Here is a 16,857-nt window from a genome sequence, read left to right on the forward strand (position 1 = left end):
TTACTTGTTTTAATGACAAACATTACAAGTTCATGTCAAGGTCTAAGATGTGACTCCAGGGCTCACGTCATGACTCTGAGCCTGTGAAGTTGGGGCTCTGTCATTCTCATGCAATGTGCCTCTTCATTTCCCTTTTATATTGATTGTCAAGTTGAAGGGCAGATGTTGAGCTAGTGAATAAAGTCTCTTTACCCTGCATAGTGCAGAGAAAACTGTGATTGGCGAGGGTCTGGGCACAATCTGCACCTCCACCTGCAACTGCTCTCAGCCAATGGATAAGGAAACCAATGGGAAACATCAGTCATTGCATCTCAGTCCATGATCCCTAGCTTCTGTTTCTCTGGAGGTAGGTGATGGGAGGAATCACAAGAGGATTAACTGTTCTATTCCCATCCTCTGGGGCATCTGGTATTGGCCGCTGTTGGCAGACAGGACACTGGGCTAGATGAAGCTGTGGTCTGACCCAGTCTGGCCGCTCTTATGTTACTATATTCTTATGAGCAGTCAAGAGAATTGGGTCCTGGAGGAGAATTCGCCTTCATATGTCCAAATGTCATTGACAACGATATTGCGAACCGTACAACTTTATCGAGCCAGACGTGCCTCGAAGTCCCTTCACTGGTGGTGATAAAGCATCATATTGATATCAGAGCACCTATCTGTGGAAGTGAGCAAAGGCACTGAGGAGAAGATTACCTACAATGTATACATGAGATCATGACCTTTTGGGGCAAAACCTGGTAGTTTCTAAGGGTGTGTCTAGACTACATGTCTCTGCCGACAGAGGCATGTAAATTAGACTACCCGACACAGTCAATGAAGCGGGGATTTAAATCTCCCCTGCTTCATTAAATAAAAATGGCCACCGCGCTGTGCCAGCTCAGCTGATCGTCAGCACAGCGCGGCAGTCAAGACGCAGATCTGTCGACAGGGAAGCCTTTGTCGACCGCTCCCTTATGCCTCATGAAACGAGGTTTACAGGAGCGGTCGACAAAGGTGTTCCCGGTCGACTTATCTGCGTCTTGACTGCTGCGCTGTGCTAACGGTCAGCTGAGTCGGCACAGTGTGGCGACCATTTTTATTTTAATGAAGCGGGGGATATTTAAATCCCCCCTTCATTGAATGTGTTGGGTAGTCTAATTTACATGCCTCTGTTGGCAGAGGCATGTAGTCTAGACATATCCTAAGATGCTACAGGGATCAGGTGGTAGGATCAGAAGTAAAATCCACTAACTGTGATCATTAATGCCGCATACTCAACATAGGCCATCAGATCCACTGGACACTTCCTCTTCTAGAATTCCAAATGTCCCTTTTCACCACCAATTACTTCAATACAGTGAATGCAGGGACAGGACAAAGGGTTAAGGAGCCAGGTGCATGCCACTCCATGTGCAGTTTGGCCACTCTATGTGCAGTCAAAATCATGGAGGAGAAAAGACTACCTCTACTGGTGACATCACACAAAGATTGTATGAATTTAGCCTTGCGGCACACCAAGCCATGCTGCAGCCTGTTGATGTGACACAAGAATGTTCATACGGAGCGCAGTGAGACACAAGGACCTCGAGAGCCATTAGATCCTCAGACTGAGTTAATGTTCTCTGCATTAATCTCTTCATAGCTCATGTGGGATTCCTAACTCGGGAGGTGACTTAGTTGTAATGAAATTTGGCTACATGGAGGAATGAACGTTGGCGGGGAGGTTTGCAAGATTCTGGAATTAACCACTGGTCATGTCACTTGACTAAGCAGAGGAGGTTCCTGCCGTCCAGCCAGAACACACATCAAGAGAAAGAACGAGAAGATTACTTTAAATTAGTTTAACTGGTGCTTTGAAATCCAAAATCTCAGTAAAAAGCTGACGTGTCTCCAGCACTGCAAAGTGAGCACCCTGTTGTGTCAAGGGACAGACTGGTTGGAGTCACACCCTCATTAGGTTGTCAGAAAAGACTGCTTTCGAGATCCATGCAGAGCACTACATGGAGATCCCAGCAGAGGAAAACACACGAATGTTGGTTTAAAAGGAGGATTACTCTGCTACAGGGCTGCTGACTCTGGAATTCCATTTCAGCAGATTTTCTTTCTGAGAATGGATTATTGAAAAAGTTTTCAAAATGTAATTCCAGAGACGCACTGTTTTGAAATCCATCCTTCTTTCTCAGTTTATATCTCATTCCATCTCTCTTTCTATGTTCTCATGACCTCAGTTGAACATTTCATTCCCCTGAGCCATCTATCTTCAATTAACTCTCTTCTCTGCGGTGTGTTCCTGATCTATCTCCACTGCAGCAGGAGGTCCTGTTTCAGAACTGTGTGGACTGAGATCCCACAGAGCTTGTGTGGTCGGTGGGAAGAGGCCACACGTACGGCTGTGCCCTGGGTGCACATTGCTGATCCAGCCACCCGCCACTGTCATAAGCTTCTCCAGACCAACTCCCAGCTCTTTGCTTCAGGAAAGCACAGTGGGATCTTCAGGAGCAGCTGATCTTGGAGGGGATACTAGGGCGGTGTGTTGATAGAGCCTTGTAACGTTATGGAGGCTGTTATGGTCCTTGTGGTGAGGAAAGATTCTATAGTCAAATGGGACCACATGATTGTGTGGAAATATTCCGTTATGGGAGTCTGTATGGTTGTGTATAAATACAGAGATGGGGGGATGCTGATTGGCCATTAGTACCTTAATGACAACTGTGGTCTGATTAGGTGACCTGTAGTAGACCCCTAGCAAGTATGGGGAACAAGCAAGAAGAACTTGAAGTGCTAATAAATAAACACAACTATGACATTGCTGGTATCACAGAGACTTGGTGGGATAATACAAGCGATTGGAATATCGATATAGAACAGTACATCTTACTCAGGAAGGATAGGCGGGGGGGAAGAGAAGAGGTGTTGCCTCATATATTAAAAATGTCCACACTTGTACTGAGGTGGAGATGGAGGTAGGAGACAGACATGTTGAGAGTCACTGGGTTAGATTAAAATGGATAAAAAACAAGGGTGATATCATGCTAGGGGTCTACTACAGGCCACCTATCCAGGTAGAAGAGGTGGATGAGCCTTTTTTAAAACAACTAACAAAGTCATCCAAAGCGCAGGATTTGGTGGTGATGAGGGACTTCAGTGCAGTCCAAGAACTTATTGGATAGTCTGTGCTCCACTGTATTAGGTTCCCAACATATGTCTGGATAGTTGAAAACAACTTTTTATTTCAGAAGGTTGAGAAAGCTACTGGGGGGAAGCTGTTCTAGATTCACTTTTAAGAAATAGGGAAGAATTGGTTCAGAATTTGAAAGTGGAAGGCAGCTAGGGTGAAAGTGACCATGAAATCATAGAGCTCATGATTCTAAGGAATGGTAGAAAGGAGAACAGCAACATAGAGACAATGGATTTCAGGAAGGCAGATTTTGGTAAGCTCGGAGAGCTGGTAGGTGAGGTCTCATAGGAAGCAAAGCTAAAAGGAAAAACAACTGAGGAGAGTTGGCAGTTTTTCAAAGGGACATTATTACGGGCCCAAAAGCAAGCTATTCCGCTGCCTAGGAAAGATAGGAAGTATAGAAAAAGATCACCTTGGCTTAACCAGGAGATCTTGCAAGATCTAAAAATAAAAAAGGAGTCCTATAAAAAGTGGAAACTAGAACAAATTACAAAGGATGAGTATGAGCAAACAATACAGGTAAGCAGGGGCAAGATTAGAAAGACGAAGGCACAAAACGAACTCAAACTAGCTACAGACATAAAGGGTAACAAGCAGACTTTCGACAAATACATTGGAAGCAAGAAGAAGACCAAGGACAGGTCAGGCCCACTGCTCAGTGAGGAGGGAGAAACAGTAACAGCAAACTTGGAAAGGACAGAGGTGCTTAATGACGTCTTTGTTTCTGTCTTCCCCAAGAAGTCTGATGATGAAGGAATGCCTAACATAGTGGATGCTAGTGGGAAGTGGGTAAGTTTAGAAGATAAAATAAAATAGGTAAAAATTACTTAGAAACGTTAGATGTCTGCAAGTCACCAAGGCCTGATGAAATGCATCCTAGAATACTCAAGAAGCTGATTGAGGAGGTATCTGAGCCTTTGGCTCTCATCTTTGAAAAATCACGCAAATGCCGCGGGGGATATTTAAATCCCCCGCGGATTTGCAATTCCGAAGTGTCTCATTAGCATACCTTTTCCGGAAAGGGATGCCAATGTAGACACAGCCTTAAAGTTTGCAGATGATCCCAAGCTGGGAGGGGTTGCAAATGCTTTGGAGGACAGGGTCCTAATTGAAACTGATCTGGACAAACTGGAGAAATGGTCTGAGGTAAACAGGATGAAGTTTAATAAGGACAAATGCAAAGTGCTCCCCTTAGGAAGGAACAACCAGTCTCACACACACAGAACGGGAAGCGACTGTCTAGGAAGGAATCCTACAGAAAGGGATCTAGGGGTCATAGTGGACCACATGCTAAATATGAGTCAGCAATGTGATGCTGTTGCAAAAAAAGGAAACCTGATTCTGGGATGCATTAACAGGAGTGATATGAGCAAGACATGAGAAATCATTCTCCTGCTCTACTCTGCGCTGATTAGGCCTCAGTTGGAGTATTGTGTCCAGTTCTGGGCACCACGTTTCAACAAAAACGTGGAGAAATTGGAGATGGTCCAGAGAAGAGCACCAAGAATAATTAAAGTTCTAGGAAACATGAGCTATGAGGGAAGACTACAAGAATTGGGCTTGTTTAGTTTGGAAAGGAGAAGACAGAGAAGGGGACATAATAGGGGTTTTCAGGTATCTAAAAGGATGTCACAAGGAGGGAGGAGAAAAATTGTTCTCCTTGCCCTCTGAGAATAGGACAAGCAGCAATGGGCTTAAACTGTAGCAAGGGAGGTTTAGGTTGGACATTAGGAAAAACTTCCTGCTTGTCAGGGTGGTTGAACACTGGGATAAATTGCCTAAGGAGGTTGTGGAATCTCCATCTTTGGAGGTATTTAAGAGCAGGTTAGAGAGACATCTATCAGGGATGATCTAGATGGTGCTTGGTCCTGCCATGAGGTCAGGGGACTGGACCCCTATGACCTCTCGAGGTCCCTTCCATGTCTAGTGTTCTGTGATTCTATGATTCTATGACATCACCCTTGCATTGTACTTCTTTTAACCTAACCCAGAGACTCTCAACACATGTCTCGTATATCCATCTCAATCACAGTTCAAGTATGTACCTTTTTATGAGGCAACACCTCCTCACGTTTTTCCCTGCACATCCTTCCTGAGCAAGCTGTACCCTTCTAAACCAATATTCCAGTCCTGGGTACTCTCCCACCAAGTCTCCGTGATACACACTATGGCATAGTTGTGTTTCCTTACGAGCACTTCAAGTTCTCCCTGCTGCTTACCCATATTTTTTGCATTTGTATACAGACAACAAAGTTATGATTTGATTTGGCCGCAGGTTCTGCCTTGCCTCTCCTTTATCATTGCTATTATAGCCCCTGTCACCCCCCAATTTCTGACCCTTCTCCCATGTCTCTATGTCATCCATTTACCTGTGGGATTTGGTCACCAGTCTTGTGTTTTAGGGTAACATCCGGTCATGGAGGCTGGATTGGATTAATAGGAAATAATGAAAAACTACCCCAGAGATGAGAATTGCAGACCTGTGCTCCACTGCATTACCTACACCTCCCTGAGAAGCCTCTGCAACGGCCCACTATTGGAGAGCATCCTGATCTTGTCTATGGTCATGTTCATGCATTCTACGTACGAGTTCATAGGTCGTACTCCAGTATTGAAGAAAATGCTCTATTGGCCAGGTGGCTAAATTGGTTTCACCATGCATTAAACAATATGTTTCTTGAGAAATTTTATTTTGCTTGAGAAACCTGGGGTTTTATCATGCAAAGACACACCCAGAAGCTTATGCAAAACACGCCATTAATCTTCTTGAAATGAAAAACATGGTGCTATTCCAAGTGAAAATCTGGGCAAATCTTTGCAGAAAAAGGCTCCGTGCTAAAACTGGGCATACAAGGAGGAATTCCACCCTTGTGCAGGTTGCCTGCATAACACCATGCATTCCATCCCTTCCAGAATCCCTCCCCTCATTCCATCCCTTCCAAAATTACTATTTGAGAATTCCCTATTGTGTCCTGAACTACAGGAATGAATTTCATCCAAGATCATTTTTAAACAAAGATGGAAGAACCACAAGACGGATATTCTGATGCAGCAGAGTTTTTAATGTGAATGGAATGCGCAATACACAATTACAGAAAGCAATAATACAAAACAGAGGGAATGTATCCCCACTGCTTTAATATGGGCTATTTGAGGCAAGAAGTTCTTTTTTTGTTGTTGTTGCAGCTGGTAGGTCGGCCAAAAAATAAATAAAAGCACCAGAACCTTTCTTAAGGCCCCCAATTCCTTTACACTGCAAAGTTAATACAAACACAGTGACTGTAATTCTGAGTGAGTCTACATATGCATAAGAGAAGAAGCATGTGGTAGGGAAAGCATTGGCAGAAAGAGTTCCTAGCAAGATGTTAGAAATGGGTCCATGAGAGAAAGGGGCTGGGCAGATACAGCTCGCGTGGAGCTCAGCTGGAGCCTGGCTAATACAGCCCTTCTGAAATCGATATCAGAATCTATCAGTGGTTGTTCATTTCCTGGTGTTTCCTTTGGCCAGAGAGATTCCTGCCGTGTCTAACATGGTGATCCGCATGCACTCAGGTACCGATGACAAGATACCCCGGTGCCACATGCTCCTCCATAACCGTAACCTCCCCTATAACCACAGAGTCCCCCATAGCCTCCCCCATAACCACAGAGCCCCCCATAACCTCCCCCATAACCACAGAGTCCCCCAAAGCCTCTCCCATAACCATAACCACCTCCATAACCACAGAGACCCCCATAACCAAAACGTCCCCCATAACCACCGAAACCTCCCAAGCCGTAGTATCCCCCGTAAGGAGCTCCATAGCCGGAGAGTGCTCCCGCACCAAATGAGCCGCCATAGCCGGATCCCACCACAGGGGCTCCTAGAGCTGCCACTTCACTCTGCTGAGGGAAGGTGCTCATAATGGGCCCTGGGATGGTCACGGCAATCGGTGAGGGTCTGATCACCACTTCGGAGTCAGGGCACTGCCTCACGCACGGCTCGTTGCAGGTGCCGGAAACTGGGCTGGGTCGGGCCACCCCGCATTCTGGATAGCAAGACATCTTTGTGTGATGGAGGTAAACCTGAAATAGAATAGAATGGAATAAAGAGAAGATGCAGGTGTTTGCTGAGGAATTGCCTCATAGCTCGGTTCTTATTCTTGTGAGATCTACCTGGGGCCTGAGAGAAAGAGGAAGAGTGGATTTCTTTGCAATGTTCGGTGGTATGTATTCATTCCTATTTCCTCTTTCTAGTCTTCTTAGCCACTTACACTAAACTTTCCTCCCAAAGGGCCCCTTTGAAACCTTCTCACTGATTTTGTCTCAAATAAACAGCCTGGAAAGAGCGTAATTATTTAATTGATGGAAATCTGGAATTCTGTGTCTATTTCAAACATTTCTCTCAGGGTACGTCTACACTACGGAACAAAGTCGAATTAATTACGTTAATTGCATAGCTGAAGTCACAGCACTGCCGACACTGCAGAAAATCAAAGGGACTGCCCTTACTCCTCATGAAACCGAGACCAATGGCATCAACCAAAGCGCCCCTCTCCTTCCAATGAACTGTCTTAACCAGACCCTCTAATTCGAACCCTGGATGATCAACAGTGGAAGCTTCGATCTTCCTGTGTGGTATAGATGAATCCAAAGAGACTATAGCTAGGATTATGCTCATCTTATGCTTTGCTTTGAAGAGCCGACCTCGGCATGCAAACCAGTTTTGTCTCCTTTCATACTATGGCTCTTTGAATTTCCAACTCCTGGCAGTCACCAATGCTAGCTGATAACTGAAGAGAAAGTTTTCTTTTTCCCATAGAAATCACTAATGGCAATATTCTCAACTGGGCTAAAATGACTACAGTGGAGCACACCTCACTTATACCATCTGAGGAGAAGCATCTTCCATGGGGATACATGCTCATGAGAACAGAGGAATTCGTATATTATATCACAGTAGTCGGCAGCTTAAGAATTCCCCTAGCTCCAAAAGCAAGGTATACCAGCTGCTTTAGAAATATAGTAGGAGAGAGCTGAATTGGCTCTGTATGGACTAAGCTGGAAAAGTTTCTTCCCAATCTAGCTCGGTGAGAAATGGCTAAAGGACTTTCTATAGTTCCTTTAAAGGTTTAAAGGCCTTAATTTTGTTTCTAGTTAATAGGAACTCTGTTTTTCAATTCCATGTGTGGCCCCTAAAAAAACCCCACTTTTGGATTCAAATCATACATCCACCACAACCTGCAGCTGAATAACTATATGGGATAATGATCGAAGACCAATATCATGCATGATAAAAATTTCAGGGAATCAATACAAGATTTACTCTAAAGCAGATATGGCCCCCACTGTGACATCTCTCGGAGGAGAAAGAGATGGAGTCAAATTGGACTTACCGAGATCACTGAGGAGACGAAGTCCAAAGAAGTGTTTGGAAGAGTTCAGTGTCTCGGGTGCTTTTATACAGGTTCTGTGATGGCCTGGAGGGTTTATGGTGCGTGTTGTACTGGAACCCCCAATTAGTTATCACACAAACTTGGTTGCCTTGGTACATCCTCCTTTTGATGCAGCTGCTTCCCCGGGGCTGGGCATTATTATTATTAGGGCTAATCCCATTGATGCACATTACACTCTGCATTCCCGGGGCCTTGGTGGTGCAATGAGAGCGAATGTCAAGGTGATTCAGAGCTGGATCAGAAACACAACTGGGTCTCACATGCAGAAATTCAGTTCGATCTTTTGCTTCGTGTTGGTCATTCTTGGGGACATTGTGTAGTTTATTCTAATTGTGGTGGGATGTGGAGAGCTATTGTTGAGCTTTCTTACAAATATTGAATGTTCAGATCCCATTCTCGGTGCAATCAGTCACTCCATTTCCTGCAGTGCATTTTCTATCAGAAGTTTAATTCTTGAATTCGCCTTTGGCAGGAAGAGAGAATAACACCCAGGTGCATCCACATTCCCGCTTCACACTATTTCTGAGCACACAATAAAATAGAACATGATCCTCTCTGAGGAGTGAAATTCTCCCACCGATGACTGAAATGTTTCCTGTGTCTGGACCTCTGCTTGTGTCACCAATGTGATCTCAAGGGACTGCAGGAAGTTGATTTCCTCATGGGTCCAGGGAAGGGATGGAGGTCTGGGACAGGAAGCAGGGCTCTTTGGTGGAACGCTTGTGTTAAGCCATAAAACGTGGGCTCCGTCCGAAACATTCTCTCTGTGTCTGAGCTGACAGGAAAGAGAGGTCTTGTAAGATAACACATTTAAATAGGCCCTGAGATGCCCAGAGGAGGTGGAGGTCATCGATTCTCAGTGAGGAGCAGATGGCTCTGGGATAGGATAGGACAGGTAATCTGATCAGGTCTAGGTTGTGTTACAGAAAACATTCCTTCTGGATCCTGAATAAAGGTCTAACTGTAATACACATCCATAGCAATGTCTTTCATAGATGGGGAAGAAGGTAGAAAGATCTTCCTTCAGTTTTAAGGCCCTGAAGCAATTTTAATGATTTACACAAAAAGGCACCATATTTTTCTATAAAATATATTTTAAACACCAAATGAAACAATAAATTTGAATGCAAAAATACATATTCCAAATTCTGTGACTCTCCATCATGACCCAATTCAAGGAGTGACATGAGAGACCTTGGCCTCTATTCTGGGAGTCAATGCCTCTGCAATGAGTAATAGAGTCACTTAAGAAATAATTTAACATTAGTTAAGAGTACCTTGCTTTGCGTGTATGAAACAACGAGTGTTCTGAAGTCCTTTGAAATCTTCATTTCAACGAATGCTGAATAATCTCCCATTTGAACATCCTTAATATCCCTATTTTATAGGTATTGTAAAAGAGGCACTTTGAGGAGAAGATCATATGGGTGTGAGGTGGTGAAATAGAAACACAACACAGTTTTTCTAACTCTACCACAACATAAATGTGAGTTCCGTCACTGTTACACCCTGATAGACAACCACCTAATTGCATGCCTTGTTTTAAAAGTGTGCATCCTTCAACATAAGCATCAATTATAAAAGCTAGCTTACATTTGGTCCAATTTAACTGTCTCTTCTTTATACCTGAAGTCAATATTTCTCCTAAGGAATTACACTCTGTCATATGGATATCATTTCTGTATGTGGTAGACTACTATGTGGTAGAGATGTAAACCACCACATTGAATTCCAGCACCACACACTTCCTTTGGAGCATGACTGCATTGGAATGAAATCCTGTTTAAATTTGTGTACAACTTTTTTTCCCTTCAGAACACATCTCTCTAATGGGCCATAAAGACCCAATGGAATTCTTCAAACAATGGCCACCCAACTTTTCCCAACAATCATCAAAATAAAATAAGAGAAATGCCAGAATAAGCCTCTCTAAGAGTGTCTCTCAGGTGAATGACGAATTTGGAAGTGGAGATCGGTAAGTGCCCAGAGGGCATCAGAGGATGCAAGGTCCCTCCCACTTCTATTTTTTTTGATTAGCCAATCTTTCCCTGTGTGACCTTCACCATAACGAGCCTCCATTGACCTCTGCGGCAAACTGGTGTAATTATAACTTACATGGTGGATTGTATGGAGCTTCCTCTAATATAAACATTTAAAGCACTTCACAACCACTCATTATGTTTTATAAGGCCAAAGAGTTGTATCATTATACAAGTACTAGTCGGTATTGGGATTACATGTTTCAGTGCCAAACATTAGATTCACTTTTAAAATGTATGTCAAGGTCTAAGGGTGTGTCTAGAGTACAGGGTTTTGTCGACAAAAGTGGACTTTTGTCGACAAAACTATACCGCGTCTACACTACCGCCGAGTTCTGTAGACGTAATGTTGACAGAACTCAGCAGTTCTGTCGATGGCGGTAAACCTCATTCTTTGAGGAATAACGCCTTTTCTCGACAGAGTTCCATGGACAGAAGGTGTTATTGCATCTACACTGTCCTTTGTGTCTACACTCTCATGTCGACAAAGCAGCTTGCTTTGTTGACAGAACTGGATGTAGTCTAGATGCTCTTTGTTGACAGAAGCTTTGTCGACAGTATCTGTCGACAAAGCCTCTGTCGACAAAAGTCTAGACATACTCTTAGATGTCACTCCAGGATTCACTTCATGACTCTGAGCCTGTGAAGCTGGGGCTGTGTCATTCTCATTCAATGTACCTCTTCGTTCCCCTTTTATATTGATTGTACTGGGCTAGAGGGACCTGTGGTCTGAACCAGTATGGCCGTTCTTATGTATTTATGAGCAGCCAGGAGAATTGGGTCCTGGAAGAGAACGTGTCTCGATATGTCAAAATGTCAAGTTTACAACAATATTGCAAGCCATACAACTTTATTGAGCCGGACGTGCCTTGAAGTCCTTTGCTTGGTGGTGATCGAGCATAATATAGATATCAGAGCAGCTATCTGTGGACGTGAGCAAGGGCACTGTGGAGAAGATTTCACAGGTTTTGCCCACGAAAGGTCATAATCTCATGTGAATATTGTAGTTAGTCTCTAAGGTGATACAGGACTCCTTGTTTTTTCACAGGAATCAGGTGGTAGGATCAGAAGTAAAATCCACTAACTGTGATCATTAATGCTACATACTCAACACGGGTCATCAGCTCCACTGGACATTTCCTCTTCTAGAATTCCAAATGTCTCTTTGCACCATTAATTACGTCAATACAGGGAATGCAGGGAAGGGACAAAGGGTTAAGGCACCAGGTACATATTACACCATGTGCAGTTTTGAAGAAACTAATTATCAAACACATAGAAGGGAAAAACCTACCTCTGCTGATGACATTACACAAAGATTTGTACGAATTTAGCCTTGCAGCACACCATGCTAGTCAAGTTCTCCAGGTGGTCTACAAAGCCATCAAACGTCCATGGCTCAGCAACCTGCTAATCCCTCGGTGACTGTTGGACTCAGTCTGTCTGGCCTTGTCTACACTGATGAGCTTAAAGTGCAGCTGTGGCCACCTTTTAACATGATAGTGTGGTCTGGGCACGAGCCTTGGGATAGAATTCTCCCAGCATGGTAGGAAATGCAGCTCTGTGAGGGGAGTAGGCAACAGCCCTAGAAGCCTGATCCTACCGGAGATTTGCTGCTCTGTAAATTGCAGCATTAGGGGACTGCAGCCCAGCGTAGCAGCAGTGTACCTAACTCCTCTGAAATCAGCCATTTGGCACATCAGGAACTCGAGTCAGAGACACAAAAATATTGTTCAAAAATATTGTGGAAAAGAACTTTCTGTCTGCAGCCCCTGCAGGAACAAGCCACGGCACAGCCTGGTGACGTGATACAAGAATGTTCACATGGAGCTCAGTGACACACAATGACCTCGGAGAGTCAGACCGAGTTAACGGTCTGTGCATTCATCTCTTCATAGCACATAGGGGATTCCTGACTCAGGAGGTGAAATTTGAAATTTGGCTACATGAAGCAATGAACGTTGGCGGGGAGGTTTGCAACATTCTGAAATTAACCACTGGCCACGTCATTTGACCAAGCAGGGGAGGTTCCTGCCAGCCACTCAAAGCACACATCGGGACAAAGAACGGGAAGATTACTTTAAATTAGTGTAATTGGTGCTCTGACATCCAGTATCTCAGTAAGAAGCTGATATGTGTCTCCAGCACTGCAAAGTGGGTGCCCTGTTTGTGTCAAGGGACAGACTGGTTGAATTCGTACCCTCATTAGGTTGCTTTCGAGATCCATGCAGAGCGCTGCCTGTCACTGGAGATCCCAGTAGAGGAAAACACACGAATGTCGGGCGAACAGGAAAATTACTCTGCAACGGGGCTGCTGACTCTGTAATTCCATTTCAGCAGATTTTCTTTCTGAGAATGGATTATTGAAAATGTTTTCAAAATGTAATTCCAGAGACACACAGTTTTGAAATCCATCTTTGGCACTGAGTGCAGTAATAGCCATGGGTACAGGGACTGAAGTGGCCCAAGGCCTCCAGATAAAGCATCCATGACAAATGGACAGAGTAGAAGCAACAGCCTCCCATCTTGAATGTTACTCACACAGTTCATTTGTCCGGGAAAGAGTTAATTCTGAATTATTCAAGTGGTTTGGTGGCTGCTTTTCTTTTGCATCTAATAATCTGGGTTGTATCCTACAAACTCTGATAAAGACACTCATTGTAAATCTAATGTTTGGATTTTTGAAACCACAGCAACCTCTGCACCCTTCTGATACAACATGTGTTAAGTCTTTGTAGAAAGAAGGCTCTTTGCTAAAAAGTTAATGCAAGGAGAAACTGAGCCCCTGTGCAGACAGTTGGCATAAAGCTATGAACCCTCATAAAGCTCTTTTTTCTGCCATCACCCCATGGCTTTGAAATTTGCAACTTACAAAGTAGTTATTTAAGAGAAAGAGAATAACAAGAGCTCAAAATAGCTAGTGAGCTTGCTTGCTTGCTTTCTCAATCTCATTCCATCTCTCTCTTTCAATGTTCTCATGACCTATGTTGAATATTTTATTCCACAGAGCCATGTACTTTCAATTAACGGTCTTTAATGCTATGGAAGGAGGAATCCCACCCTCGGTCAGGTGGCCTGCATAACACCATGAACCTTTATTCTCCCCTCATTCCATCCCGTCTAAAATTGCTATTTGAGAATTCCCTATTGCTTCCTGAAACACAGAGAGGTCTTTTATCCAGGATCATTTTCAAAGAAAGAAGGAGGAACAAGTAAAACCACAAGACGGATGTTCTGATGCAGCATAATTTTTAATGTGAATGAAATTTGCAATACAGAGTTACAGAAAGCAATAACAAGGCAAGAAGAACAGATTCTCAGTGTTAGTAGGGGCTGTGAATGACCACTCTCTACCCTTGGATGCATAGGCAGCAAGGTCTTCTTTTTCCTTTGTTACAGCTGTAAATTTGGACCAACAAATTAAAGTGATGATAAATGAATCCAATGCATTTCTTAAGACACCTGTTTCCTTCACACTGCAGGGTTAGTACAAACAGCCTGAGTGTAATCCGGAGTGAGTTCACCTGTGACTAATAGAATAAGTATGTGGCAGAAAGATTTCATGGCAAGACATTAGAAATGGGTCCATGAGAGAAAGGGGCTGGGCAGATACAGCTCGTGTGGAGCTCAGCTGGGAATAGGCGGGCACGGCCCTTCTGAAATCGATATTGGTTGCTGTTCATTTCCTGGTCTTTCCTTTGGCCATAGAGATTCCTGCCATGTCTAACATGGTGAGCCGCATGCACTCAGGTACCTATGACAAGATACCCCGGTGCCGTAACCTCCCCCATAACCATAACGACCTCCATAACCACAGAGTACCCCGTAACCACCTGATCCTCCCAAGCCAAACAATCCCCCGTAACCAGCTCCAGAGCCGAACAGTCCTCCAGCTCCAAAGGATCCCCCGTAGCCGGATCCCACCACAGGGGCTCCGACAGCTCCCACTTCACTGTGTTGAGGGAAGGTGCTCATAATGGGCCCTGGGATGGTCATGGCAACCGGCGAGGGCATGATCAGCACTTGGGAGTCAGGGCACTGCCTCACGCACGGCTCATTGAAGGTGCCGGAAACTGGTCTGGGTCGGGCCACCCCGCATTCTGTGTAGCAAGACATTGTTGTGTGATGGAGGGAAACCTGAAACTCAACAGGGAATGGGACAAAGATAAGTAGTCAGTGGAAGAATGGTCCCATGGCTCATTTTCTGTTCTAAAGATTCTTTATGAGCCCTGATAGAAAGAGGAGGGGTGGATTTAGACACCGTTTTCATTGGTATGTATTTGTTTCTATTTCTTCTTTTTATGCTCTTATCCACTCATACTAAACTTCCCTCCCAAAAGGCCCCTTCCTTTGTCTGAAAAAAACCACCAGTCCTGGTGTAAGTGTGTAAAAGATGGAAATCTGGGATTCTGTATCTAGTTGAGCTCTTTCTCAAAAAGACCACCCCTGGCATAATGCAAATCATTTCCTTTTCATTTAGGAGTCAACATCTGCCTGCAAATCAGTGGTGTCTCAGTTCCTAGTGAGGCTCTTTGGGTTTCCAAATCTTGGGAGTAACCAACATTTGATAATAAATGAACCAAACCTTTTCTTTTCCCATGATCACTAGAGACAAGATCCTCAACTGAGCTTAAATGGGATCAGATCATTGAACCACAAGTGCACCATCTGTGGAACAGTCTTCTCTGGGCATTTCTGCTCATAAGTACATAGAAAATGGTTCTCTGGATCATACCAGTTGGCATCGTAGAAATTCCCCATCCCTCAAAGTGAAGTGTCTCAGTCGCTTGGGAATAAGGAGGAGAGTCCTGAACTGGCCACGTAGGGACTAACCTGGGAAAGTTTTTTCCAAATGCAGAAGAGTGAAAATGGCTCGAGGGCTTTCTAAAGTTACATTAATGCTATGTCTGGACTGCAAGCCTCTTTCGAAAGAAGCTCTTTAGAAAGAGAGCGTCTAGACTGCACGTTGAACTTTCGAAAAAGCGGCTTGCTTTTTCGAAAGAAAGCATCCAGTGAGTCTGGATGCTCTCTTTTGAAGAAGCCCTATTTACATTGAAGAACGCCTTCTTTCGAAAGAGGAACTTTCGAAAGAAGGCGTTCTTCCTCGTGAAATGAGGTTTGCCGCCATCGAAAGAAAAGCCGCGTTCTTTCGATTTAATTTCGAAAGAACGTGGCTTGAGTCTGGACGCAGGGGAAGTTTTTTCGGAAAAAGGCTACTTTTCCCGAAAAAAACCCTGAGTCTGGACACAGCCTAAAGGTTTAAATGCCTTAAATCTATTTCCATTTCATATGAAATCTGTTTTGCAATTCCACGTGATGCCTCTAAAATCCCCACCTTCAAATCATGAATGAACCAGCACCTGCAACTGAATATCTATGCAAGATAACTATGGAAGAGCAACATCATCTGTGATAAGCTATAGGTGGCCAATGCAAGATTCAGCCTGAAATAGAGAAGGACCCTACAGTGCCATCTCTCGGAGGAGAAAGAGATGCAGTCAAACTGGACTTACCGAGATCACCGAGGAGATGAAGTCCAGAGAAGTGTTTAGAAGAGTTCTGAGTTACACGTCCTTTTATACAGTTTCCAGGATGGCCTGGAAGATTTATGATGCATTTTGTACAGGAACCCCCAATTAGTGATCATACAAACTTGGTTGCCTTGGCCCATCCTCCTTTTGATGCAGCTGCTTTCTCAGATGTTGGCATTTGTTGGGCTAATCCCGTTGATGCTCATTTCACTGTTCATTCCCTGTGTCATTCCCCCGAGTTTCTCGGTGGTGCAATGAGAGTGACTGTCAAGGTGATTCAGAGCTGCATCAGGAGCACAATCGGCTCTCGTAAGCAAAAAATCCCCTACGGGTATATATGTGTGACCATTCCTGATGTCTAATTTATGTTCATTTACCCATTTTGTGTCCATGTTCATGTTGTGTACTTTTCTTGAGTATTTTTCTTTTCCTTCTGAAAACCTGGGTCACTATAGGGTAAAAACTCTCCTGGAAGTTTACCACAAACCATGTGATTGGGCTTCTGGAAATGAAAGAAAACCCACTTAGCTATTGAAAGTGAAAATCTGTGTAAATCTTGAAGGAAAAGGCTCTTTCCTAAAACAGGAAGGGTGTGTCTAGTCTACAGGGTTTTTTCGAAAAAACTTCTCCTGCGTCTAGACTGTTGCCACGTTCTTTCAAAAGTAAATAAAAAGAAGTCGGCAATTTTTTCG

At 44.0% G+C, this 16,857-nt stretch overlaps 1 protein-coding gene across 2 annotated transcripts; it reads right to left on the reverse strand.

Annotated features, from left to right (window-relative positions):
• Window positions 1-6,207: 6,207 nt before the first annotated feature.
• Window positions 6,208-16,169, reverse strand: LOC149521785 (uncharacterized). Of its 2 annotated transcripts, none has more exons than XM_089772385.1 (2): window positions 16,148-16,169; window positions 6,208-7,225 (listed from the first exon to the last, which is right to left on the reverse strand). In XM_089772385.1, the coding sequence occupies exon 2, from the start codon at window positions 7,202-7,204 to the stop codon at window positions 6,686-6,688; it is 519 nt and encodes a 172-aa protein (XP_089628511.1). In that variant the 5' UTR covers window positions 7,205-7,225; window positions 16,148-16,169; the 3' UTR covers window positions 6,208-6,685. The 2 variants fall into 2 exon arrangements, with proteins under 2 accessions (XP_089628511.1, XP_089628512.1); XM_089772386.1 differs by lacking the exon at window positions 16,148-16,169 and adding an exon at window positions 8,536-8,613.
• Between the last annotated feature and the right edge of the window lie 688 nt (window positions 16,170-16,857).

The sequence above is a fragment of the Pelodiscus sinensis genome, chromosome 22 (assembly GCF_052426305.1).
Source record: "Pelodiscus sinensis isolate ZL-2025 chromosome 22, ASM5242630v1, whole genome shotgun sequence".
In the NCBI taxonomy this organism is placed as follows: Eukaryota; Metazoa; Chordata; order Testudines; family Trionychidae; genus Pelodiscus; species Pelodiscus sinensis.

Bases quoted from the DNA above. Each gene is read 5' to 3' on its own strand.
- LOC149521785 (XM_089772385.1), bottom strand. From the start codon at position 7,204: ATGTCTTGCTATCCAGAATGCGGGGTGGCCCGACCCAGCCCAGTTTCC.